The 21,923-nt window shown below is 48.2% G+C and overlaps 1 protein-coding gene across 3 annotated transcripts in view; it reads right to left on the reverse strand.

Annotated features, from left to right (window-relative positions):
• cdh4 (cadherin 4, type 1, R-cadherin (retinal)) overlaps positions 1-21,923 on the reverse strand; it is a 144,229-nt gene that overhangs the window by 16,791 nt on the left and 105,515 nt on the right. For all 3 annotated transcript variants that reach the window (XM_037489826.2, XM_037489824.2, XM_062563820.1), the window contains 3 exons: positions 17,294-17,449; positions 13,169-13,313; positions 5,876-6,048 (listed from right to left, as the gene is read on the reverse strand). In XM_037489826.2, the coding sequence (XP_037345723.2) occupies positions 5,876-6,048; positions 13,169-13,313; positions 17,294-17,449 (474 nt within the window). The remainder of the gene's footprint in view (positions 1-5,875; positions 6,049-13,168; positions 13,314-17,293; positions 17,450-21,923) is intronic.

A 21,923-nucleotide genomic window follows, 5' to 3' on the forward strand; every position in this document is an offset into this window, starting at 1 on the left:
CCGCACACATGAACCAACACAAAGTTGCAAGGTGGGAGCACTGTGTTGGTAAAAGGCTCATCCATTATTGCCTAAAAGTCTTGGCTTTCCGCGGTGGGAACAGACCAGGATCATCACTCATTTTAATGGAGGCGCTGCCACTTTAACATGCGCCAAAGTGCTGCAGATAATACCAGAAGGTGAATGGGCCTTATTTAGTCCAGAAAGGAAGAGTTGCCCTCAGAGTGTACTGCAGCACACACTGCAATGTTACAGTGCCATGACAAGAAACACCATCAAACATCAGGCTGCCACAAAACAAAAAAGCGCAGAGAGAATGTGCCTCCACATTCCAACCCCGTGGCGCTGTCCATGGTGCTGAGAGCTCAGACTGCCCGCAGACTCACCCCCGGAAACGAGACCCTTGTGTGCGAGGGAGTATTTACACCCTGACGGTATAAGCCTCTCCCCGCTTTGCGGTCTCGTCTCTGCCTATTAATCCACGTGGCTCCAACCACCATTGTGTCAGAGCACAGAGAGCCGGAGTCGTCGTCAAGGACAGGCCAGCGCTCGGTGCACGGGGCACAGAGCGGCATTGTTGAGCAGCCACAATGCGTCGGATTCATCGTCGTATGTTGCTCGCTGTTAGGCGAGTTTTGAGATATTCACCACGGCGGGGTTGCACTTGCTAACGACCTGACAGCCACTGGGTCGGCCTTAGAAGGCCCAACACCAATCGAGAGAGAGAGGTCTTGTCGAAATATATTTGGTAGTTATGGATTTGTCTCTTGATTTATTCGGTTCTCTTTGTTAACTCACGTACTGTGTCTCTTTTGATCCCTTTTGCTATCTTTTTGATTCCATCTCGGTTGCTCGGTGTTCTCAGACTGTCTGTTCTCTATCCGTCTGCCTCTCTGTCAGTCTGTGTATCTCCTTATCTACTTTCTAGCTCTCACCGTTTTCTCACTCGTGACGGATGCAGTTGATTGCTAGATCAGTCAAACCATTGAGGCCGGTTAAAACACCCAGTCGGAGTCATTTAGCATCTCTCCGAGTCATAATGAGCAGCGCAGACATGTTAATCTGCACCAAACCAGCCCTATTAATGAAAACTCAATACTGGCTGCCCTTTATTAGACTCGTAATGAAATATCAATACCATCTCCCTTCGTAGAGCGCATCCGTAAATGGAGCCTCCGATGAATGTGAGTCTCAGCAGACTCGTTAAGATCCTGTCACGGACATCAATCTAGCGAACGCACCAGATGGCCGTGGAAGGCTAATAGGCTGGAGCTCGGATGGGCGCCTTTGTCTTTGGTCAGGTGAGCAGAGGAAGAGAAGTGGAGCCTGAGCCAGCAGGTGGAGCGCTCGCACAGTTTGAGACCTTGGCTGCCGCCGAGCTCTCCTGCAGGGTTATATCACTCATCTGAGAGCAGAGTGAATTTATGGCCCTTCTAGTGCACGCATACACATCCGCTGACGCTCCAGTGAGTGGGAACAGGTGGGACACTCTTACGCCGGGCGAACCACATGCACGAGCACACGCGCACCGAGCTGCTGTCCAAAAGTATCTGCCCGAACAAGCCAATAAAGGCCTCGCTAATGAGTCCTACAGAAGTGCTGAGCAGAAAATCTCTGTTTGATCAGAGTCCAGCGCTGGCAGGAAATAAAGCCCCTTTGTGTCAGGGACCAACAGCACCGACTGCCCCCACAGGCCCTGAGCCTCACAGACTTAAACTGTGGAGGCTGTGAGAGACCACAGTAAGACATGTACACAGAACTTCACCAACAATAAAAACCCAATCTGAGACCAAATGAGGGAATTTACCAACCAGGAGACGGAGGAAAGGAAAATGGCTTCAGGCTATCAATGTTAACTCCCCAATGAGTCGCGCCAAGCAGCAGACAGGACCAGTGGAGAAACAGTGGCCTTGTTCTTTGGTGAGAAGAACAAAGTGGGGGAAATAATGGGACCGAACTTGTAAGACGGTGTCGAAACAACACAATGGAGAGGGGTGTTTTTTGATGAAACATGTACGGTGGTGAATTAATTATACCTGAGCCGAGTGTGCGTTTCCCCTAAAGGACCACTCAGACACTAAGAGACTTGCTCTTACGCGTGTCGTTGGTGGGTTGCCTGCCGGGGCTCCGAGCGGCCCCAGTCATTAGCTTGTCCCTCACAATTTGTCTCAAATGGCCCATTTGGCTCGTGGCACAAACAGCTCCTTTCCTTCTTCTGACTACATTCTTCCTCTCCCTCGGTTACCCACAGCGTCAATGACCACGACTAGTTCAGTGCAGTTTGATTCTATTAAATGCACTCAATTTGATGGCAGGCAACTGCATTTCAGCTGATTTGGATTCAGTTTCTGTTACACGTAGTCGTTGACAATGTTATGGCCAAAAATATGCAGGCTTCTGTTGTGTCAACATTTTGCCAATGTGTGCCAATTAGCACTGAACACAAAGGGCTGATGTACTAAAGTAAAATGAAATTTAAAGGCTGATTGCATTGTTAGAGACCTGTGAGTGGATCAATAAAAGTTATTGAGCAATTCAGGGCAATGCCAAGACATTTCACTGAAAAACACAAATGTCAAGTTCATGGTGGTGCCACAATAAGGGTATTATCCGGGGATATAGCAAATATTTCCCGGTACTTTAAATTGAGTGATATTTCACAGCATAAGTAAAGAATCTGAACTGCTAGCGGTAATGTCAGCGGGTCACCAAAGTCAATAGCGTTCACCTTCAGGGGAGCATAACTATACAATATTTGATGACAGTACATCCATTATAGTTCAGCATACAGAGAAGATATGTCAGTCTGGGAGCTTTTCTGTCTACATGCAGAAAGAGAATACATGGGAGAGATCCTGAATAAACCAATGAACAGTTTTGGCGTAACTTCTTCTCTGATAATATTTGAAATGGTGCTGAAAGGTCTGTCTAGTGCAGTTTCCGAAATGGATTTGAGATGTGGTAATGCTGTTGTGGACAGACGGCCTTTTGGGCTGTCTTGTGCTGATACAATGGAAGTTATTTGACCATAGTTCCTTTTGTATTTCCTCTCTCGGATCACCCTCCCAAAGGGTCTTTATGGAGCCCAACAGTGGGGGGGGGGGGGGGACATATTAGGGGAATTCTATTGTAAACAGATTTGACAAAGCCCTTTAAAGAATAGGCTGTTGTCAAGAAGTCATCTAGGGATTATCCACGGGAAAAGAACAAACCGAGAAATGGACCTAAAAAAAAATGTTGCGCTGGTAGTGAATATTTATCTGAGAGCTTTTGAATACCTGACCAAGATTAAAATAGAAAAGCATACAAGAGATGGTGGAGAAACGAGGGCATAAGCCCAACTGTTAAGCTTTTCCAAAGACAAAATGAAGGTCCGATTCAATATTTCCTCAGTGAACATAACAAGGTGGATATTGAATGGATCTTTTCTTGATTGAATATGGGCAACAAGCAGTCGACATTGACTTCCATATTCTCCATTTAGCAACCGCTCTCACAATTCTCCCATGGCTTTACTGTCTGGCTCCTGAGGTTTTGGTGCAAGGCAATGCCCATAAACTCATAACGCAGGGTCTATGAGACAATAAAATCCCGACCCATTAAAACGTGCCTGCCTACCGCTTATATCCAGTCGGGCTCTACAGACCCTAATGGAGCCAGGCTGTGGGCACACATGTCCTTGAAGCAGTCCAGGCAATGTCCTAATCATCAGCGTGATAGTCCAACCGAGTGCTGGCATCGACCCGGTGGACGGCCTGGCGCCGAGCCCCAGCACCCCACACGCCAGGCCGTTCCAATCCAGGGCTCATGAGAGATTGAGACAGCCTGGGGTAATGAAAGACAACAACGCTGCCTGCCAGTGGAACAGCAGCCATGTGCAGCGAGGGCACATCCAAGCCAGCTGTGGCACCCGGGCATCTCCCGCTCTGCTACCTGCTGCACCGGCCTCCTACTTCATTCAAAATATATTCTCCTCGCAGGCTATTTTTGGTACAGCATCTATACTGTATGCCAGGGTTATTCACCTATTCTGTAAAGAGGTCGAAGATGGAGAAGATTTCTGGAAGCAAAGAAACATCCTAACGTACCTATTTAGTGTGATTAAATAGAGGGATAGAGTTGTATCAACATCTGCATATAATCGACGCACGAATGCCAAATCAAATAAATTAATAATACGATTAAAAATATATATATATTTATTGTCAATAGCCATGTTGTTCTTTAGAGTCAAACACGCATTTAGTTGCCGGAGCCCGGCTTGTTAGCCTGTGGTCAGGAACACAGTTGGAGCATGTGAGGTCAGGGGAGGAGAGAGGTTGGGTGCAGGGATTGATGGAGAATAATTGGTATTCAGCGGTGTCAGGGGTAAGTGATACCAGGCTAACCTCCATGTACCCCCTAGTCTTCTCAACACGAGAGAACCTGCCTCACCCCTTAATTAGCACATGAATATTGTAATTAGACACAGGCATGGTAGACAAGGATAGACTAAAGTGTAAGAGCGGTACACAGGAGGAAAGATGTGGTTTATACGTTTTATTGTCCATACAATGAGCACATGCACATACCTATTTTCAGCATAGCTGCATGGATCCACCGCGGCCCCTTTGATTTAATTCAACCTGTCTGCTGCTACCCCTCACTCACCAACACACAGAACCGCATTGGAGTAAAGTGGAAGTGAGCACGTGCCCATGTGCCTGAGCACGTTTGTGTGTTTGCATTGATGACCTTGACAGCAGGTGGGTGAACTCCCAGGTGTGTCCCAGTTTTTAGTGGGAGGATCAGAGGCAGGTGGGAATGAGCCCGGCTTGATGTGTCCAGATTAATGAGCTTTCTCTCGCTCACATCAGCTGCTGCTGCTGCCGCCGCCGCCAGAACCGAGCTGGGAACAGGGACACAGAGCTGGCGCCCACTCACTTGACTCATTCACTTTGTCCCACAAAATGCACTGCTCTGTGAAACAGTTGAATAAAGAACAGGCACTGATTTACAGTGTTTTACTCTTCTGTTATCAAAATCTGGTTGTGTTCTTGAGATTTCTAACTGTAATCATTCTCCAGAATAGGCTCCGCCATGCTGTTTGTCAAGTGCAGTTTGAATTTAAAAAGTGTTGCCTGGCCGGGTTAAGTGTCGAGCAGGACCAGAATATGAACGTTATGAGACACACTCATCGCTGCTTTAATGTCGGTAGTCAAATATGCTGACTAAATTATGAGGACGAGATTATCTTCGTGATAGCGGCATATGAATTTCAACCTTTCGCTGTATTTGGTAAATATATAAACATATTTGTGTAATGTTACACAGTGAGACAAGAGAAGCTTTTACATGGATGTGTATGTATGTGTTTGTTTGTGTGTGTGTGAGATGAACAAATGGGATTTTGTCCCTGCAAAAATGCTGTGTGAAAGAACATGATTCTTTCTTTAGCACATTAGGGAGCAGCTCGGTAGCTTGCTCCCACCGTAAATCACGTTAGTCCAAAATAGAGTGACTATGCGCATCCGGCTACCTTTGAGGGGGGGGGGGGGGGGGGATAAGAAATAGTTTGCTTATTTCCTTTCTTACCAAATGGAAGATTGACGCCAATCTGAAGTGTGATCCAGGACGAATACAAACTTTGCTTTGTCTAAAGAGCGGAAAGAGGGGGAACAGCTTGCCTCTCCCCGCCCAAATCTGCTCTGCTCCGCTCGCCTCTCTACTTTTAACCCCTGAATGGATCATCCTGACCGTTGAAGGCCAAGAGAACAATAACACAGCATCACGTCACTGGCTTGCATGGAGCATGGAGCATGGAGCATGGAGCATGGAGCATGGAGCATGGGGCGCGAGTGCGACGCGCGCGCGGGGGGGGCACCGGCACACTGACCTCCCTGTCCAGGCCGGCGGCCACCGTCACTATGTCTCCGGTCTCGCTGTTGATGGTGAACATGTTGGGGATGGGGCTGTGGGGCGTCTGGGACAGGATGCGGTAGCGCACCATGCCGTTGGCCGTGGTGGAGTCGTCCGAGTCGGTGGCCGTCACCCGCATCACCGACGAGCCTGCGGAGAGAGAGAGAGAGAGAGAGAGAGAGAGTTTCGTCAGCCGGTGGGCGACTCGGGTGGAATGATGTGAAAAGCGGATGCGAGAGGGAGGGTTCAGTCGGGTCGAAAGCAAGACAAAAGAAAAACATGTTGCGCCGTTCATTAAGATACAACGGTTTGCTTTACAAGGTCCTTTTGCTCCCACAGATTTGAGTAAGTGTGTGCGGCGCAACGAAGGTCTCCCACTGCTGCTGATTCATTGAAAAATTATTCAAAGACGAGGGCTCAGAGAAAACTCGAGTCAATCAGACTCTGCTAATTGCGGTAACGTTCTCCGTTCTTTGGCGAGCATATTTTAGCGTCTCTCGGAGCGCAGCAACAACAACACAAACAAAAGCTGCGAAAAGAGACCCCGCTTCCAATCGTCTGAATAGAAAGTTTCCACCTCTGCAGAGTCCATTTAGTAATGAGCAGCGCTGGGTCTTCAGCAATTTCCGCCATCCATTATTTCAGCCTTCAGCTGCACCGCGGCTGCCCTTTAATGCTCCGATGCTCTCTCCCTATTTGTCTTAGAATCACGAATGAACACTGCCACGCAGGGCAGACAGCACCGCAGTGGCAAGGCGGAGTGTGTGTGTGTGTGCGTGTGGGAGAGAGCGTGCATTGGTAAAGAGTGTGAATTTTTGGGTTTAGGTATATGTGTTCATCTATATGTATGTGCGTGCGTGTGTGTGTGTGTGTGTGTGTGTCTCAACAGCACGCATCAGAGTGACGCGCCCCGTGTCCCCACATCTTCCTCCGAGCAGAATTATTGATTTGCCGCGAGTTTGTCAGCTGAGCTCACAAATGCGACCAGGCAATTAGGGGCACTTTGTGCTGGAAAGAGGCGAGATCACCTCGCCTCTCTCAAAGGGTTCTGTGAAAATGTCACTTTCCATCAGGCAGCTATTTACAGGCTGCTGCTGCTGCTGCTGCAGCCAAAAAAAAAATTCTGTCAGCTGGCTGGAAGGGGGACACCAGAGAGAAGAGACGGCTAGGGCACTAACATGTTTAAAGGAGAAGACAGTGTAAGTAGAGGAAACCCGAGAGGAGGGAGACAAGGACATAGGAGCTGCTGGAGTATTAAAGAAGAAAAGGGAGGTGTAATTATAACGCCCACAACAGTTTTGATAAAAATGCGGAAATCATGCCACTGTTTTTTCATGTAGGTGAGCGAGAAAAAGCGCCTCAGTGGCTAATGCATGAGCACTCCGGTGGGTGGTGGGCGCCATGTTGAGCACGCACAAAAAAAAAAAGAACATTTGAGAGTGCAGCAGACGTAAGCTTTGCCTCATAAATGGAGCGTCTCCGTCGAGCCAGGAGAGCTGCTGGACTGGTGTCCCTTCTGGGTTCGAGCAGCTACAGGTGCCCCCACTCTAATTGGGTCTAGATGGCACCATCAGTCCTGTGACAGCCTGTGTGTGTGTGTGTGTGTGTGGGGGGGGGGGGGGGATGGTTGTAGACTGAACATCATTAAGTTTCAAAGCCGGATTTTATTTTTATTTTTTTCCAGGAAGGAGAAGAAAAAACTCCCAAGGAAGAAGAATAAAAACAATTATGGCTATTCCACCGAGGAAAGCATCGATATATCTATAATCAGACTTTTCCAGCCACGTCGCGAGGGAGAGGAAGTGATGTTGCATCACCTGTCAACTGCTGCTACCTTTCACTTTAATGAGGTGGAATCGCTGATGTGACGATGGTGCGCTTTTACACCCAAAGACAGTCGGCCGTGCCTGAAAGGGTTAATCTCTTAGCCTGTTTAATTCCTCTTTAATTCGAACACTAATTCCAAATCCTAATTGCTTTTCCGCCCAAAATCGCTGGAGCCGAAAATGTAACCGGTGGCAGGCGCACAATCGGTCGGCCATTTTGCTCACGTGACTAGAGCTCTCCGGTGAGGTCTATCTGCTGCGGAAACATTAGTTAGCCAGAGTCAACATCTGCCTCCCAATTAGGGGGAAGTGAGAGGAGGGAAGAAAAAGAGGGAGAGAGAGAGAGAGAGAGAAAGATAGATGGAGATCGACGGCAGTAACAGCGAGAGGCACACGGATACGAAGCAGAGGAGGAAAAAGAAAGGGAAGATGAGAATAGAGGTTAGGGTTTATAAAGGCCACTAAAAGCCAAAGTAAAAGGGGAAGTGAGGGGCCAGGAGGGCAGGGGATGGACGGTGTAAGAGGATAATAACTCTCATCAGTGGGGGCGAAGACAGAGGGTAAAAAGAGCCCCCCCCCCCCCCCCCCCAGACAGTGGATATGGAGCAAGGAGGCGAGGTAGAGGTCGAGAGGGACGGAAGGTAAAGAGAAAATGTTGAAACCTGGGGAATCTTGAGGAAAAGGGAGTAATGGCTAAAACCGTTCAAATCACGAAAAGGCACGAGGCTGAAGCCGGAGCCAGTTTGAAGGGAAACCAGGCGTCTTGGCTGAGGGCTCTAGTCCGTTTAGAGCGACTACGGGGGAGGAGTTATTTACCATGTCAAGGGTTCCGGTGGCAGTTACTGCTCATTTTCTGCATGGACAATGGCAGCTGATTGCGGGCTGGAACACTTCCAAAGCTCGAAGGGGCCTAAAAGGCTCCTGGTTGAATCAGTGTTTGCATTTCCTCATGGCGGCGTCCCACTACAAGTAGAGTTATCGTGGCTTTGATTAAAGGTTAGTTACGAGAATTGTAGGAGCCAGTGTTTTGGGGCTTGAGATCGAATGTCAATGCATTTTTAGCCTTTGTCTCTCTCCAAAGTCTCCAATTTGTTGGAATGACTTTTAAAAAACTTCTACGCCAATGTCTTGGCCAAAGCCGGCCGTTACCGGACGTGACCGTGTCTCACCGGGAGTGTTCCATCGAGGGTGTCTACCACAACAAAAGGCCTGTTGATGTTTTGTCAGCTTTCCAATGGAACCGTGTGGGATTGCCTGTGAAGTTTAGAGTTGAGGTGAAAAGAACTCATGCCTATTGATAAAAACTGACTGAATGAATTCTGTGCGCTGCCGAAAAGGAAACTAGAAAAACAATTAAAAAAAAAAAAGTAAACTGACACAAAGTTTTTCGCACTGAGGCTGAAAGCAATGATGAAATGAAATGATGTCCCCCAAATTGTTCATGTGGCCCCGTTGCGCTCTCTGGATTGGACGCACAATAAGGAGCGCAGTGGAACACACCTGCTCACAAAATGCAGGCTCGACGCCGATTGAAATATTGCTCGGCTCGCCTGCATCACTCCTTTTCTTCCTCCTGTGTCGATCCCTAATGTCCCCCACAAGCAAGACGGAGAGGGGGAGACTCTGCAAAAGTTAGCTTAAGGTGAGTGAGAGAGAGAGGGGGGGGCAGCCACGCCACGCCGTCAGTCTGCACGATTTCACAGATATCACGATCGGTTTGACCTCGAAGGGGCAAATTCGTTGAATGTATTCCTTTTTTTTTTTTTTTCAACTTACGCGTGCACCGTGTAGCCCTTGTTAGGTTCTCACGATACTTCAACCTATCGAGGATGATCCTTGTTTCGATATTGAGTCCATTCGTTCCTTATTAACGAGAGCCGAATGCGCTCAGATCGCTCGTTTCAATCACGCAACGTTTTGTTATATTTGATTACCTGCACAAATCGAATCGCATCAGTCACAGGTTCACGCCGTGCCGAGCAGGGGCCCGGAGGAAGAGAGTAACAAATGAAGCCGTTTCAGACGGATCCCGACGGCTCGATCGGATCTCTCACTACTTCACGTCTGGTGACGGCGATAAGGGCGGCTCCCTGTAGGTCTCCCCTCTTTGATGGCTTTCACGCGGCGCTAGATGTGAAGATGTGTTGTAATGCTTTGGAGAACCTTTGATATCGGGGTCTGTAGATGCAGAAGGTGATACCGCTGTGGCTTTACACATATTCCGCCTCTGCTTGGCATTTTGGGAAAACACCTTTTTAGTCAACAACTATAATCAAAATAACTATGAAACACTGACATACACACCGCTCTGCTGAAACATGGACAACGTTTCTGTTGGGATAATGAAGGATTGGCTGCAAACCATGAGTACATGAAATAAAAATATTTTTTTGGGATTGATTTGGACAGCTTCACAACTTTTGCTTAAATTATGTAATTTAATTTCTAAACATATACATTTTCTGAAAATTAAAGTATTTACACACTGTAGCGTCTTAACATGCAGATGATTTTGCCTTTACAGCGTCAAGGAGTAAGGGAGAAAAGTGTGCACATCTGTTTTAGACTGCTGTAAAATACATTTTATGGAAATAGCTCTTTTTTAACCATGACACATTTAACAATTTCATCCCACATTTCTGTCATCTTTTTTTTAAATTTTTTTTTTTTTTAACTTTTGCTTTTTCTGTGTCCCAATTTATGGATGCGGTGCACGGCCACAGTACATGTTTGTGACAGTAACTGTTGTGAATTGTAATGCGGTCATGGATAGAAAAACCCTTTTGATGTTTCACCACTGTTTGAACCCGCTGTTTGCTGGTGGGAGACGGAGAACTGAGATATTCCAGCAGCATCGCTGGGTACGGCGCCCCGAGCAGCACCTGTCAACCGCGACGCAGTGATGGGTTTCAAAACACCACCCGTAGGCAGGAGAAGCGAGGGGGTGTCACCCGGGGTAGCACCTCGGGGATGTCCACGGGAGTTTTTGGAGTCCACGGATTGATTGATTGATGTAAGGATCTGTGAAGCTCTGGTGCTGCAGTTGGTCAAAATAGTGAATAAGTGAGAGAAAAAAAGTAATAAAATCTGAGGCACTCCGAAGGCAAACGCAGGTGTTATTTCAGGAGGGCCTCACATTCTTCTCCATTTCAGGTCACATATTTCTTTTATTTAATCAGAGGTTTCTTGTGTGGTTGCCATTGGATTTAAGAAAGGGGCACTGAAAAAAGTAAAGTCAGAACTAATATCAATCAATGTTTGTTACTAAAAACTGCATTTGATGTAAAAGAAAACGTGTTATCCACTGAATGAATTAAGGCAAATGAGTCAACTGATGCCGTGGTGAGGGAGAGTGATGCTGTGTTCCCATTACAAGTGTTTGGCCAGCTACATTGTTAATGAACCACCATTAAAATGTTGCACACGCGCTTGTTGATGTTTATACTAATGACTAGAAATGCAAACTTTTCTTATAAATTCTTATTAAAAAAAGCATGATTGGTTGATTAATTTTGTTGGACGTATTTTTGAATCTTCAGGTCACTGACCTCCATTAAAATGGCTGGCAAAAAAACATGGCTACTTTTATTGTGACGACGTGTGTGTGTGTGGGTGGTCACACGTATGTGGACGTGACTGAGTCCTGATCTGCTGCATCCGATCGCAAGTCAAATTGCAAAGACAAAAGTACCCTGTTAGCTGTCTATGCTGCTGCTGCTGCTGCTGCTGCTGCTGCTGTATATAAAAAAAAGCTGTGCGGCACTTCACCGAAACTGGCTTCATTATTAGTGAATAAACGATTTAACTAGCGGAGGATATATTAAAGGCTTAAAAGGGTGAGAAAAGTTTAAAATGTCTCCTTAAACAAACACTGAAGATGAATTGCACTCCTTGTTTTCTTCAGCTAAACAGGCAATTAAGCCAACACAGCCAACACTAATTAAAATTCATCAATTCAGAAACCAACGACTTTGCAGAAGAAGCTCCGAGCACATCTCTCAACACCTGACACGGTGCACTGTGCAAACAAATGTTACTTTGCTGCGATAACCTTAGGAAAAGCCAAGTCATTTATACTGTGCACACTGTAACATATTTCTTCTTAATTGGTATCACACATTATATTCTGTTCAAAACAAAATCTAATTCAAAAAAGGGTTTTGTCCTCGCAGGCTGTCGTTTGAAACTAAACAGAGATTATCAGAGTGAAAAGGGAAGAAAGTTGCTTTTGGAAGGGTCTGGTTGCCTGCTAATTAGGTACATGGACTCACGCTCCACTGAAGAGAAGCCAGCATTTACGCACACACACACACACACACACACACACACACACACACACACACACACACACACACACACACACACACACACACACACACACACACACACACACACACACACACACACACACACACACACACACACACACAGAGTCAATCCAAAATCTGCTCATCCATAAACACACACAAACACACACACACACATGCACGCACGCACAGCATGCTTTCCTATATTGTTTACAAATTCCCTTGAGATTAAATTGCGCAACAGAACAATATCTGAACGCCGTGAAGACAAACATGGGTCCTCGGGGTCTGATTGTTAGAACAAGAGTTCCTCCAGGCGAGACGCGGAGGGGCCGCTTGTGCATTCTGCTCTCGGCTCTCGGCACCGCAACTGACCGCAGCTCTGTTTCCGGATTGCGAGCGAAAGGTCTACATGTCTCCATGCTCTGCAGGATCTGATAATGATGCATCCGGCATCAAGACGCTGTGACACAAAATATCTCACGAACTCGCCCTCGTCTGATCCAACGCGGAAAAAAACTCGCTCGGGTGCCGGCGAATTCACACGTTCAGAATGTTGTTTGGGCATAGGAGTCACAAGTTTTTAGTCAAGGGCATTTTAAGTAAGATTGAAGCATTGAGGTTCCCTGGAGGCCCCCTGAAGACCCGGGAGAAGAAAGATGTCCAGATTGTTGAAAACTTACTGAAGTAGAGGACGTAAACGGGACCATGAAGCATCCGTGTGTCTTAAACAAATACAATCACTAAAGCACATCTTCAATTGGATTACTGCTTTTTCTTCACTTTAGTTGCTCCTTTATACATTTTGAATTGTAGATGATCACATGCTTGCATTCCTAGGCATTATATGGCTTCCATCATGACTCCATTTGACATCCAGAGCTGAACAAAAAGTGCAGCTTGAGCTCGTGTTCTCTTCCTGTAATAAAATGAAGCAGCACTTCCTGTTCACGCCTTCATTTAGTTAGTGTTTAGTTAGTATGCAACAATACTGTTGCATACTATGTCACACAGTTTGTGTAAAAAGTACATGAAGCCTCTTTTCTTGCTGTTTGTGAGGAGCAAGTGAGAGAGAGAAAAAGGGAGAGAGAGGCTGAGAAAGAGAGAGCGAGAGAGAGAATAAACAGGCACTCTTACCTGGTTTGGACCCTTCGGCCACAGAGCCGTTGTACACCTGGTTCTGAAACTCTGGCCTGTTGTCGTTCATGTCGATCACGTAGATGTACAGATCGATTGGATTCTCTACCTGGTTGCCGTTCATGTCGACCGCGTGGGCTCGCAGCTGCCAACACAAAGAAAGACGGCATCGTTCAACCCCCGGGCATGAGCGTGCAGAAATATTCCAAACGTAGCTCAACTGACAGCCGGCCGCTGGCTTGATTGATATGCGAGCGTGAGCAGACCGTCTGGACCGGAACCAACCAGGCGCGCACACACACACACACACACACACTACGACTTTACTATTAATTGGCAACTTCATCTAATTGGCAAATGCTCCTTTTCGTGTTTGCCGACGGGGCGCGGGTATCCTGTTGGTGTCTTGGCACGAACACAACCACACACGGAAATGGACAAAGTCGCAAAATGCTCCAGACACGACATCTTTTTTTGTTTGTTTTTTTTGTTTGTTGGCACAGCCCGAAGGCCCGAGCAAATATCTGAGATCCGTTTGGAGCTCAAGCAGCGGCTTCTTTATGTCTCGCGTTTGTTTTGACAAAGCCAGCCATTTTGGATGGATGTCTCTCGACTGATGAGCTGTTCCTTGACAACTGTCTGCGTGGCAGGAGGGGGAGAGAAAAGGGGAGGGGGGGGGGGGGGGGGAGCGTCGCAGTGAGAAAAAAAAAGGCCGAATGAGATGGGAAGGAGAGAGCGACGGAGCCTTGTGCAAGTAAATGAGAGATGAAAGCACAAAGAGGCAGAGAGGGTTGGGAGGTGGGGGGGGGGGGGGGTGCTTGAACAGGGAGGACTGACAAAAGCAATCATCATCGTCAGTGGGACGTCTTAATCTCCGCCGCTGCTGTTACACACCCTCCACTCCCCACCAATCCCCACTAATGATATCTAACGTAACGCGGCGCTTCGTAATGGCCCCCGAAACCGCCACTGTTCCCTCTGACTTGCACTGGCCTCGCCCAATTGGTTGGGGGAAAATACGTATCCCATCCGCCGAGACGCCACTCAATCACAGCTGGGCCGGCCGAGAGCGAGAGGGGGCTCCCGTTTTTTTTCGGGAGAGAAAGCCGACACACTGGCAGCGGAGATATTTTGTCAACACGGTTCGAGGAGGATCTGCTGTTGCTGGGAGGGGTGCAGTGTGGACAAACATGAGAGATTGAGTGGCAGCACCTGCGTGCAACCGCCGCGCCGGGCTAATATCGCGTAAGCTTTCGCGCCCGCCAGTCAGAGATGCTTCGGCGAGCGCGCGGCCCCGCTCAAACGCCGCCGCCGGGCCTCCCGGACCCCCCCCGCCATTCACAGCCGCGTTTGCACTCAGCGAGCGGGGGGCCCTTGAAGAGAAGCGGACAGAATAGGCGCGAGCGGGACACGAACGCAAGCCAATCGAAATCAGCCCTCTTTAGCCCCTTAATGGTCCTCGGGATGCTCGTTTTCTATTGGCTGGAGCACGGCAAACAAAGATGGAGAAAGAGAGCCGGGCCAAACAAACAAACCCAATCTGTTTCCTCAGCTGCGCGCTGAGGGATGTGCGACTGCGATATGTGTGACTGCTTCAGCGCGTATTTGGTGTGAATGTGTGATAATGATTGTTTTTTTGTGTTTGGTAAACCGTGTTTGTGCATGTGTGTGTGTGTGTGTGTTTTGCGCGTGTCATGTTGTCTGAAATAACAGATCTTTTTTTCATACTAGAATAGTACTTTAGGTTAAAAGTGTGTGTCTGTATGCATGAGTGTGTGTCTCTATATCAGCGCGTGCGTGTGTGAGCACCAGAGTCTGTTTATATGTGTCTGTGTTTGTGTGTTCGATGGAGGAATTGGGAATGTGATCTTAGGGCCTGGAGGAGTGTGTGTGTCAAGCAGACTGCGAGTGTGTGTGTACCTGCATCAGTATTCTGCAGGGGGCAGCTTTAGCATGACTGGACCAACCAGAGAAGCAACGCAGTTGTATTTGGCCTCGTGGTACCCTTATCCTGGAGCCAGCCTTTTTATCAATTCATTCAAATTCATGGTTTTGGATGAAGTTTAAAATTGGAAATCAATTTTTCCATTTAACACACAATGTTAACATGGCGGCATCCGCTAATAAAAGTGAGGTGCTTGTTTCTAAAAAAGGGTCCCGTCAGCATCCATGAGCAAATAAATGTGTGATTTTCTGTGCACCGAGTCAATAAGTCCGCCATGCACTGCGTCCTGTCTGCATGGTAAACTGTAACCACCACACGCGCTACATATAAAGTGTGCTCATGACGGGCTGGTCAAGGGATTTGCAAAGGTTCAAGACCGAAATCTTTTTATACTTTAAACACTATATGTGTGTATATAAGGTCCCAGGTAGGACAGAAGTGTAATGGCTTGTGTCTACAGAATGGACCAACATAATGCAATGACCGCAATGATGTCATCACATTATTACGATTTTCAGCAACTTCGTCTCAACCTGAAAACAGTCTCCACAGCTCTGTCAGCTGATTGGAATCGGTGCAACCGTTTCAAACACACACACTTGTCAAAAACAGAGGCTCAGGCTGACCCCCCCCCCCCCCCCCCCCCTCTACTCCCCTCTCACCACGCCTCTCTCTTTTCACTTGAACCCAAAACTAACAAGCAAAGTTTGGCCGGCGGGAGCACAGCGGCGCTGGGGAGAGGGGGGGCTTCTTGTATAGTTGAAAGCAAGTGAGCAATGTGGAAAATTTCCCCCGTGTCAAACTGTGGATGCGTCCACTCAATCATACATCGCATCGCGTGGGGGTTCCACGGGAGTCTTAACGGGAGCCCCGCACTCGACTCGGAAGTGCCCTGAAAACCAACACGCTGTTCTCACTACAGGCGGCGTCAAATAAGAAGTGTTTACTGAGCGGCTGTCCTTTTCCCGGGGACCAATAACCCGGCAGCTTTATTGATCCCAATTTGCTGGTGGAGTGTAAGAGCAGGTACGGAGAGACGAATAACACTCGCGCAGCAATACCCAGAGCCCTGAACGCAGTAAGTAAGATAACCAGAGGCTCATCTAAAACTAAATGGAACACACACACACACACACACACAGAAGTACGTGACAAACCAATCAAGAAGGCAATCTAGAGCCATGTGTTTGTTTAGGCGTGTGTGCGTTGGCATTTATAATGTGTGCATACTGCTCAGAGTGTGCGCTTGCAGACATCCGCTCTCCTTTATTCTACATCCTCCCCCTGGGATGGCGGCATGCCTTTGAATTAGCTCCATCTGTCCATCATCCTGTTGGGCACTCAGGTGTCGGAAGCCTTACACTGGCGCCCCCCCCCCCCCACCCCGAGCGGGGGTTCGGAAATGAACGGAAGGCTGTAACGCGTGTCTGTAAAACCGATGGCCCGTGGCGTTTACACACGTCTCGTGGGGGCTGCATATGCAATTCACCAATACATGAAGCCGTCCAACCCCAAGCATCGAGAAGGGACCAGGCATGAACTCCAACCTCCAGATTCCTGTGTGTGTGTGTGTGTGTGTTAGGCATACTATTGGCCATATGCAGTATTGACCGTACAGCTGTTTTTAGCCTGCACCTTTGAACAGAACAGCTGCAAAGGGCCAAAAGATGAGCTTGGAACGAGATGTGTGTGTGTGTGTGTGTGTGTGTGTGTGTTGGGGGGGGGGGGGGGGGACCTGCTCGTGGTAAAAACAGACATTGTTTGTCAATCAGCATTCCAGACATGTTCGTACACACGAGGCGCTGCACCTGCTCATTAGCTCTGATGGTGAGAACAAAGGCAGCAGCTTCTCTGCACTCCGCCTCGCTTTCTGTCTCTTCTCCCTCTGTTCTACCGTTAAGCCTCCACATAAACGCCAGCTGAAGCGGCGAGAGTGTTTTGCACCGAGCCGCTGGGTCCTTTCATCGCTGGCTCGGGCATCAATCAGAACCTTGAGGTGCTGGTGTTCACCAACTTTTTTCCTCCCCCCCGCCCCCCCCCTCCAGGCAACATTAGCGTTGGAATGAAAGGTATACGGGGGAAGGGGATGGGCGAGGGTCACATCCACAGCATATAACGAGACGGACGTATGGAGCTGGGGGCGGGGGCGGGGGAAGGCGAGACGGACGCGTTTTCCTTACATGGAAGGAGGCCCTCTCCTCTCGGTCCAGGGGCTGGGTGACGAACATGTTGCCGCTGATGGGGTCTATGTTGTAGATGCCACTCGGGGGCTGGTCAGCGCCGGCTCCCGTGATGCTGTAGCGGATGCCAGCAGCCTTGTCCTGATCCGAGCGGATCTGAGGAAAAGAACCAGAGAAACGGGCTTAACACAGTACCCCGGCTTTCTTGCTGCAACGGGAATCAGAGCAAAGGGACATGAATGTTCAGAAAACTTAAAAAAGTTTGAGGGAAGCGTGAGAAGACACAGGGCTGTTGGATAGAAACGTGGATGAAAACGTCTCCACTGCCGCCGTTCTTTTGAGGTCGCGCTTTGAACCCGGACGCCTGAAGCGAGAAAAAAACAAACAGAAAATTGAGCAACGTGAAGCCAGAGAAAGTCGGATCATTTTGTCTGACCTGTTCGGAGTTTTTTAGCTTTCTTTCATGGCCGCGTCTCGGCAGACCTTCAGAAAGTGCAAAAGGACATTACTGCCAGTTATGCTGGTATTTCGGAGAGGGATAACTGGCGTGCCGGTGAGTCAAGCCATGAGTAAAGCGCTCTGTTATTCTCCACCGCGACTGACAGGCGCTTCGATGTCGCAATGTTCCCGCTACACCTTTAACACCCAAGTTGTTATTTCTCACATTGATGGATCTCACACGAATCAAAATGTGACATTTAAAGAGTGACATATTTTAATTTGAACAAGTCCTAGTGTGAGCGCCTCTACTGCTGCTGCAATAAAAATGTCAATACGTTTGCTTAGCATCTTGAAAGCATCCAAAGGAGACAAAACGCGATGGGATTGAAGCTTTTCGTTTCCAATGGGCTCCGATTATTCAACTATCTCACAACACAATACAGCACGTGACATGAGACATTGAACTATGAAGCAAAGAACCTCTGTACGTATGTGTGTGTAACACCAGGCAGGTGTATTGCCGAAGAACATCGAAGATGGTGTCATTTGGCCAGATGGTGATGCTATTACAACAACATTAGAACCTACTTACAAACAAAATATATATTTTTCGTTTGATTCACAGGGATCAGTTAATCAAATTATAATGGCCGATGACTTTGAATCCATTCAAATTGATGGATTTTATGTATTAATTGATGCTGGACATGTCTCGCTATCTTTTGGTGCTTTATCTACATTTCACATTTCCCCCCCCAAACTCAGATTGAGTCTTTTTTTTTTTTATTGGGCCTGAACCCTCACGCTGGTTACAAATGACAAAAGTCAGAGGTAATAATCCCAGAGTCAAATAGTGAGAAAGGGAAGGCTTGGCTCCTTTTCTGCCTCGATCTCCCTCTTCCCCCCCCCCCCGCTGCAATTTACCCGTCTGCCGCGCCGCAGATCATGCGTGGAAATGGAATGACTTCATCCGCTCAGCGGTGACGGCGGCTCCTGCATAAAACATCTCTCTGTTTGAACACGGAGACCCCGGCCTCTTCATTTCCGCCAACGCCTTTCTCCTCCCGCACCTACCACGGGCGTCGCACTCGCAGCTTTCATTTCCCCCCCCGAGCTCACTTCGTACACAGGGGGGATCCACACTTGGACGTGACGCATCGTGCAGCGCCGCATCGCGCCGCATCAATCCGCGCGCTCGGGCTCGTCGACTTGCCGCCACGCGCGGCGATCACCGCGGGCGCGACAATGATACCGTGAGACTGATTGCATTTATTATTCACGACGCATCGCCGTCTGCCAATCACGGCGGTGGATGAAATGACGCGTGCATAATAACTTCATTTGATCATTCACCCTCATCGGTTTTTTTCGCAAACGCGCCGCGGCGCAGGCGGATCGTGCATGGCGGTGACGAGGGACGGGGTCGTCGGCGAAGGAGACGAGCTTCTTAAGGCCCTCGGCCCCATCGGGTCGAGTTGTGGGGACATGCAAAAAAAACGAAAAAAACAAACATAAAAACCATTACCCTGCATCTATTTCTGCATCTGAGTATTTCTCGGGTGCCTAAGAGGCGGCTTGAAGTCACGTATCCGTGTGAAGTGAAGTGTTTGACAGGTAAGAGATCAGGCGAGGAATCAAAAGGACCAGCTGGGTTCAATAATTGACAACGCCGTCATGTGGGAGAGGAACATGAGACGGGTTTTTTTCCTCTGCGTGTCGGCGTCGGCGATCCGTCTCCCCGCCGGAGCTTCGGAGAGAAGAGCCCCTCGCCCGCCGCGCGGCCTCCGCCTTTCAACGCCTGCTTGAAATTCCACATCGGGGCGGGGGGGGTGGGGGGACACCTGAGACCAGATGTCACATTTACCGGTGTCTCTTAATGAAGAGTCTTTACATCAATAAATTGAATAAGTGAAGAAACACGGCTTCCGGGGGGGCCCTGGGAATCCCATGAGTGACAACTGCTCAATGGAGCCGCTTGAATGGAATGCTAATGATGAGAGCTGGGATTTCTGCCCTCCGCCCCCTCCCTCCATCCCCCTCTCCATCCACGCGTTGCTATTCTTCACAAGCGCAGTTCAACACATCCTGGAAGACAGAACGGCTATAATCATGCAACGGCACATGCAAAGGGACTAACTGGCTGTCTCTCTCTCTCTCTCTCTCTCTCTGTCAGATCAGACCAGACATCAGATAAGTGACCTATTTGTAACTCTGAGAGTTATTTCCTTGATTACTGACAACTACTGGGATCCTGTGGGACAAGCTATCAGCGTGAGAGGAGAGAGACGCGGGGGGGGGAAAGCAACGAGGCGCTGGGGGAACGTTAGATGAGGAATTAGCGCTCTGTTAGACCCTTTCGGGGTGATGCGAGGAAGGCAAACAGAGGAAAGGAAACGTTTCCATTTATTGAACACAGTGGCTGGCTGCCTAATTAGCGCAGTGTGAAGTTTCAGCCCGTCCATATCTTTCATTAATTGATCCCCCCCCCGTATGATCACGCGATCTGATGCCCACATAAAACAGAGAATAATTTGCTGTTTCTTTCAGGGTGCTCCGCCTTTCATCCCTCGAATCCACGAGGAGCGAAAACCGCATCAAACCGGCTCTCGTGCAGAGGAGCTCGTCGTGCTCGTCTCCCCGGCAGAATCGGGCTTCCGGGAAGCAAGAACCATTCAACCAGGAAGTCATTAAAGGACAGTGTGCTACGGGGCACCCGTGGGATCATTAAGGGTTACTGTGTGCTACGGGCTAATGTCACACAATAATGGGAATCTGTAGTTTACGCTCTTTGATGGCCTCTTTTATGTCTTGTCTGCGCTTAATGATTCTGCTCCGTGTTGTAGTCCTTTCTCTCTCTCTCTCTCTTTACTTTATAGCTCTCTGTGGGCTCAGCGTACTTCACCCCCCACGGGGTTACACGCGCTCATAAGAGCCAGATACCAGTATACGACTGGATCCTTCAATACCACAGGTCTATCCAGCACAGTAGCATTTCACAACCAGGCGGGTCCCTCCATCCTCAAGAGGACAATAAGCGCCGGTTATTTTTCAATCAAATAAATGCCATGGGAGAAGGAAAGAGTGCTCGGCTGTAAATGTCACACGTGCTCGTGTGGACTGAGTCTGTGGACCGGGCGGCTTTGGTCAAACGCCTGAATGTAAATGCTTGCTTTGTCTCCAGCGTGTGCAGCACCGTACTCCTGCGGATGGAAAACGATTCAGGGGGAAGCGTGGAGTCTGAAGCTTTAGGAGGCGTAGCTGTGTGCGAACGGGAGGCAAATTAGTAAAGCAAATTGTCTGTTGAGGCAAAAGGGCGAAAATGAAGTCCATTTCCCTTGTTTAAAAAAAAAAAAAAAAAACTCTTTCTAGTGAGTGCAACTTCAGCATTAAGCTGAGAAAGCGTAGGACTAGAAAATGAAATGTATACAGTGTATCTGGGAGGAAACGGGTGATGCTCTAAATGTACCCCCCCTCATGTTCCTCCTCTGTCATTCACGCTTGTGTTTAAACTCTGTCCTCTTGGCAGGTGACATGGCGGAGGAGCCGCGGGGCGGGCTATAGCCTTTTTGGCCCATCTTTCTCCCATATGGTCATTATCTGTCACTTTGTTGACTGCCTATTGTGATTCTGTGCAATCATCTACTGCAGCCTGCCGGTCCTGGGAGAAAGATCCCTCTTCAGATGCTCTTGCTGACCTTTTTTCGTTTCCCCCTTAAAATGGTTTGTTTGATGAGTTTTTTCTTACTCGGAGCAAAGGGTCAAAAAGTACAGAGGCCGATGTGTGCTGTGCAGATTGTGAAGATGTTACACACATACAATTTACTTCGCTTTAAAATATTCGGGGACGACTATGATTGTTTTCTCTTCTTTATTTCTTTCTAACTTGCGGCCACAATAACATTCACTTTTTGTTACAATACATTTAATGTGTTTAAAGAGATCTTCATTCCTATTGCGATATTGATATGTTTTTATAAAAGCAATAATGTTATATGTGTTTAACAGAGTAAGTTGAGCGAGGCATGCGGCATAATGTCAGCTATTTATGTTACCGGGTGGCGGCACCGGCCAAACATGGAAAACGCCCACTGCACAGCAGCTTTGTAAGTTATGTAAGTCAGAGGGACGCTTAATGTGCACTAAAGCTAAATTGATGGTTGATTTCCGTGCCGAGGTGCATTGTGGGAGG

The sequence above is a fragment of the Pungitius pungitius genome, chromosome 8, assembly GCF_949316345.1.
Source record: "Pungitius pungitius chromosome 8, fPunPun2.1, whole genome shotgun sequence".
In the NCBI taxonomy this organism is placed as follows: Eukaryota; Metazoa; Chordata; class Actinopteri; order Perciformes; family Gasterosteidae; genus Pungitius; species Pungitius pungitius.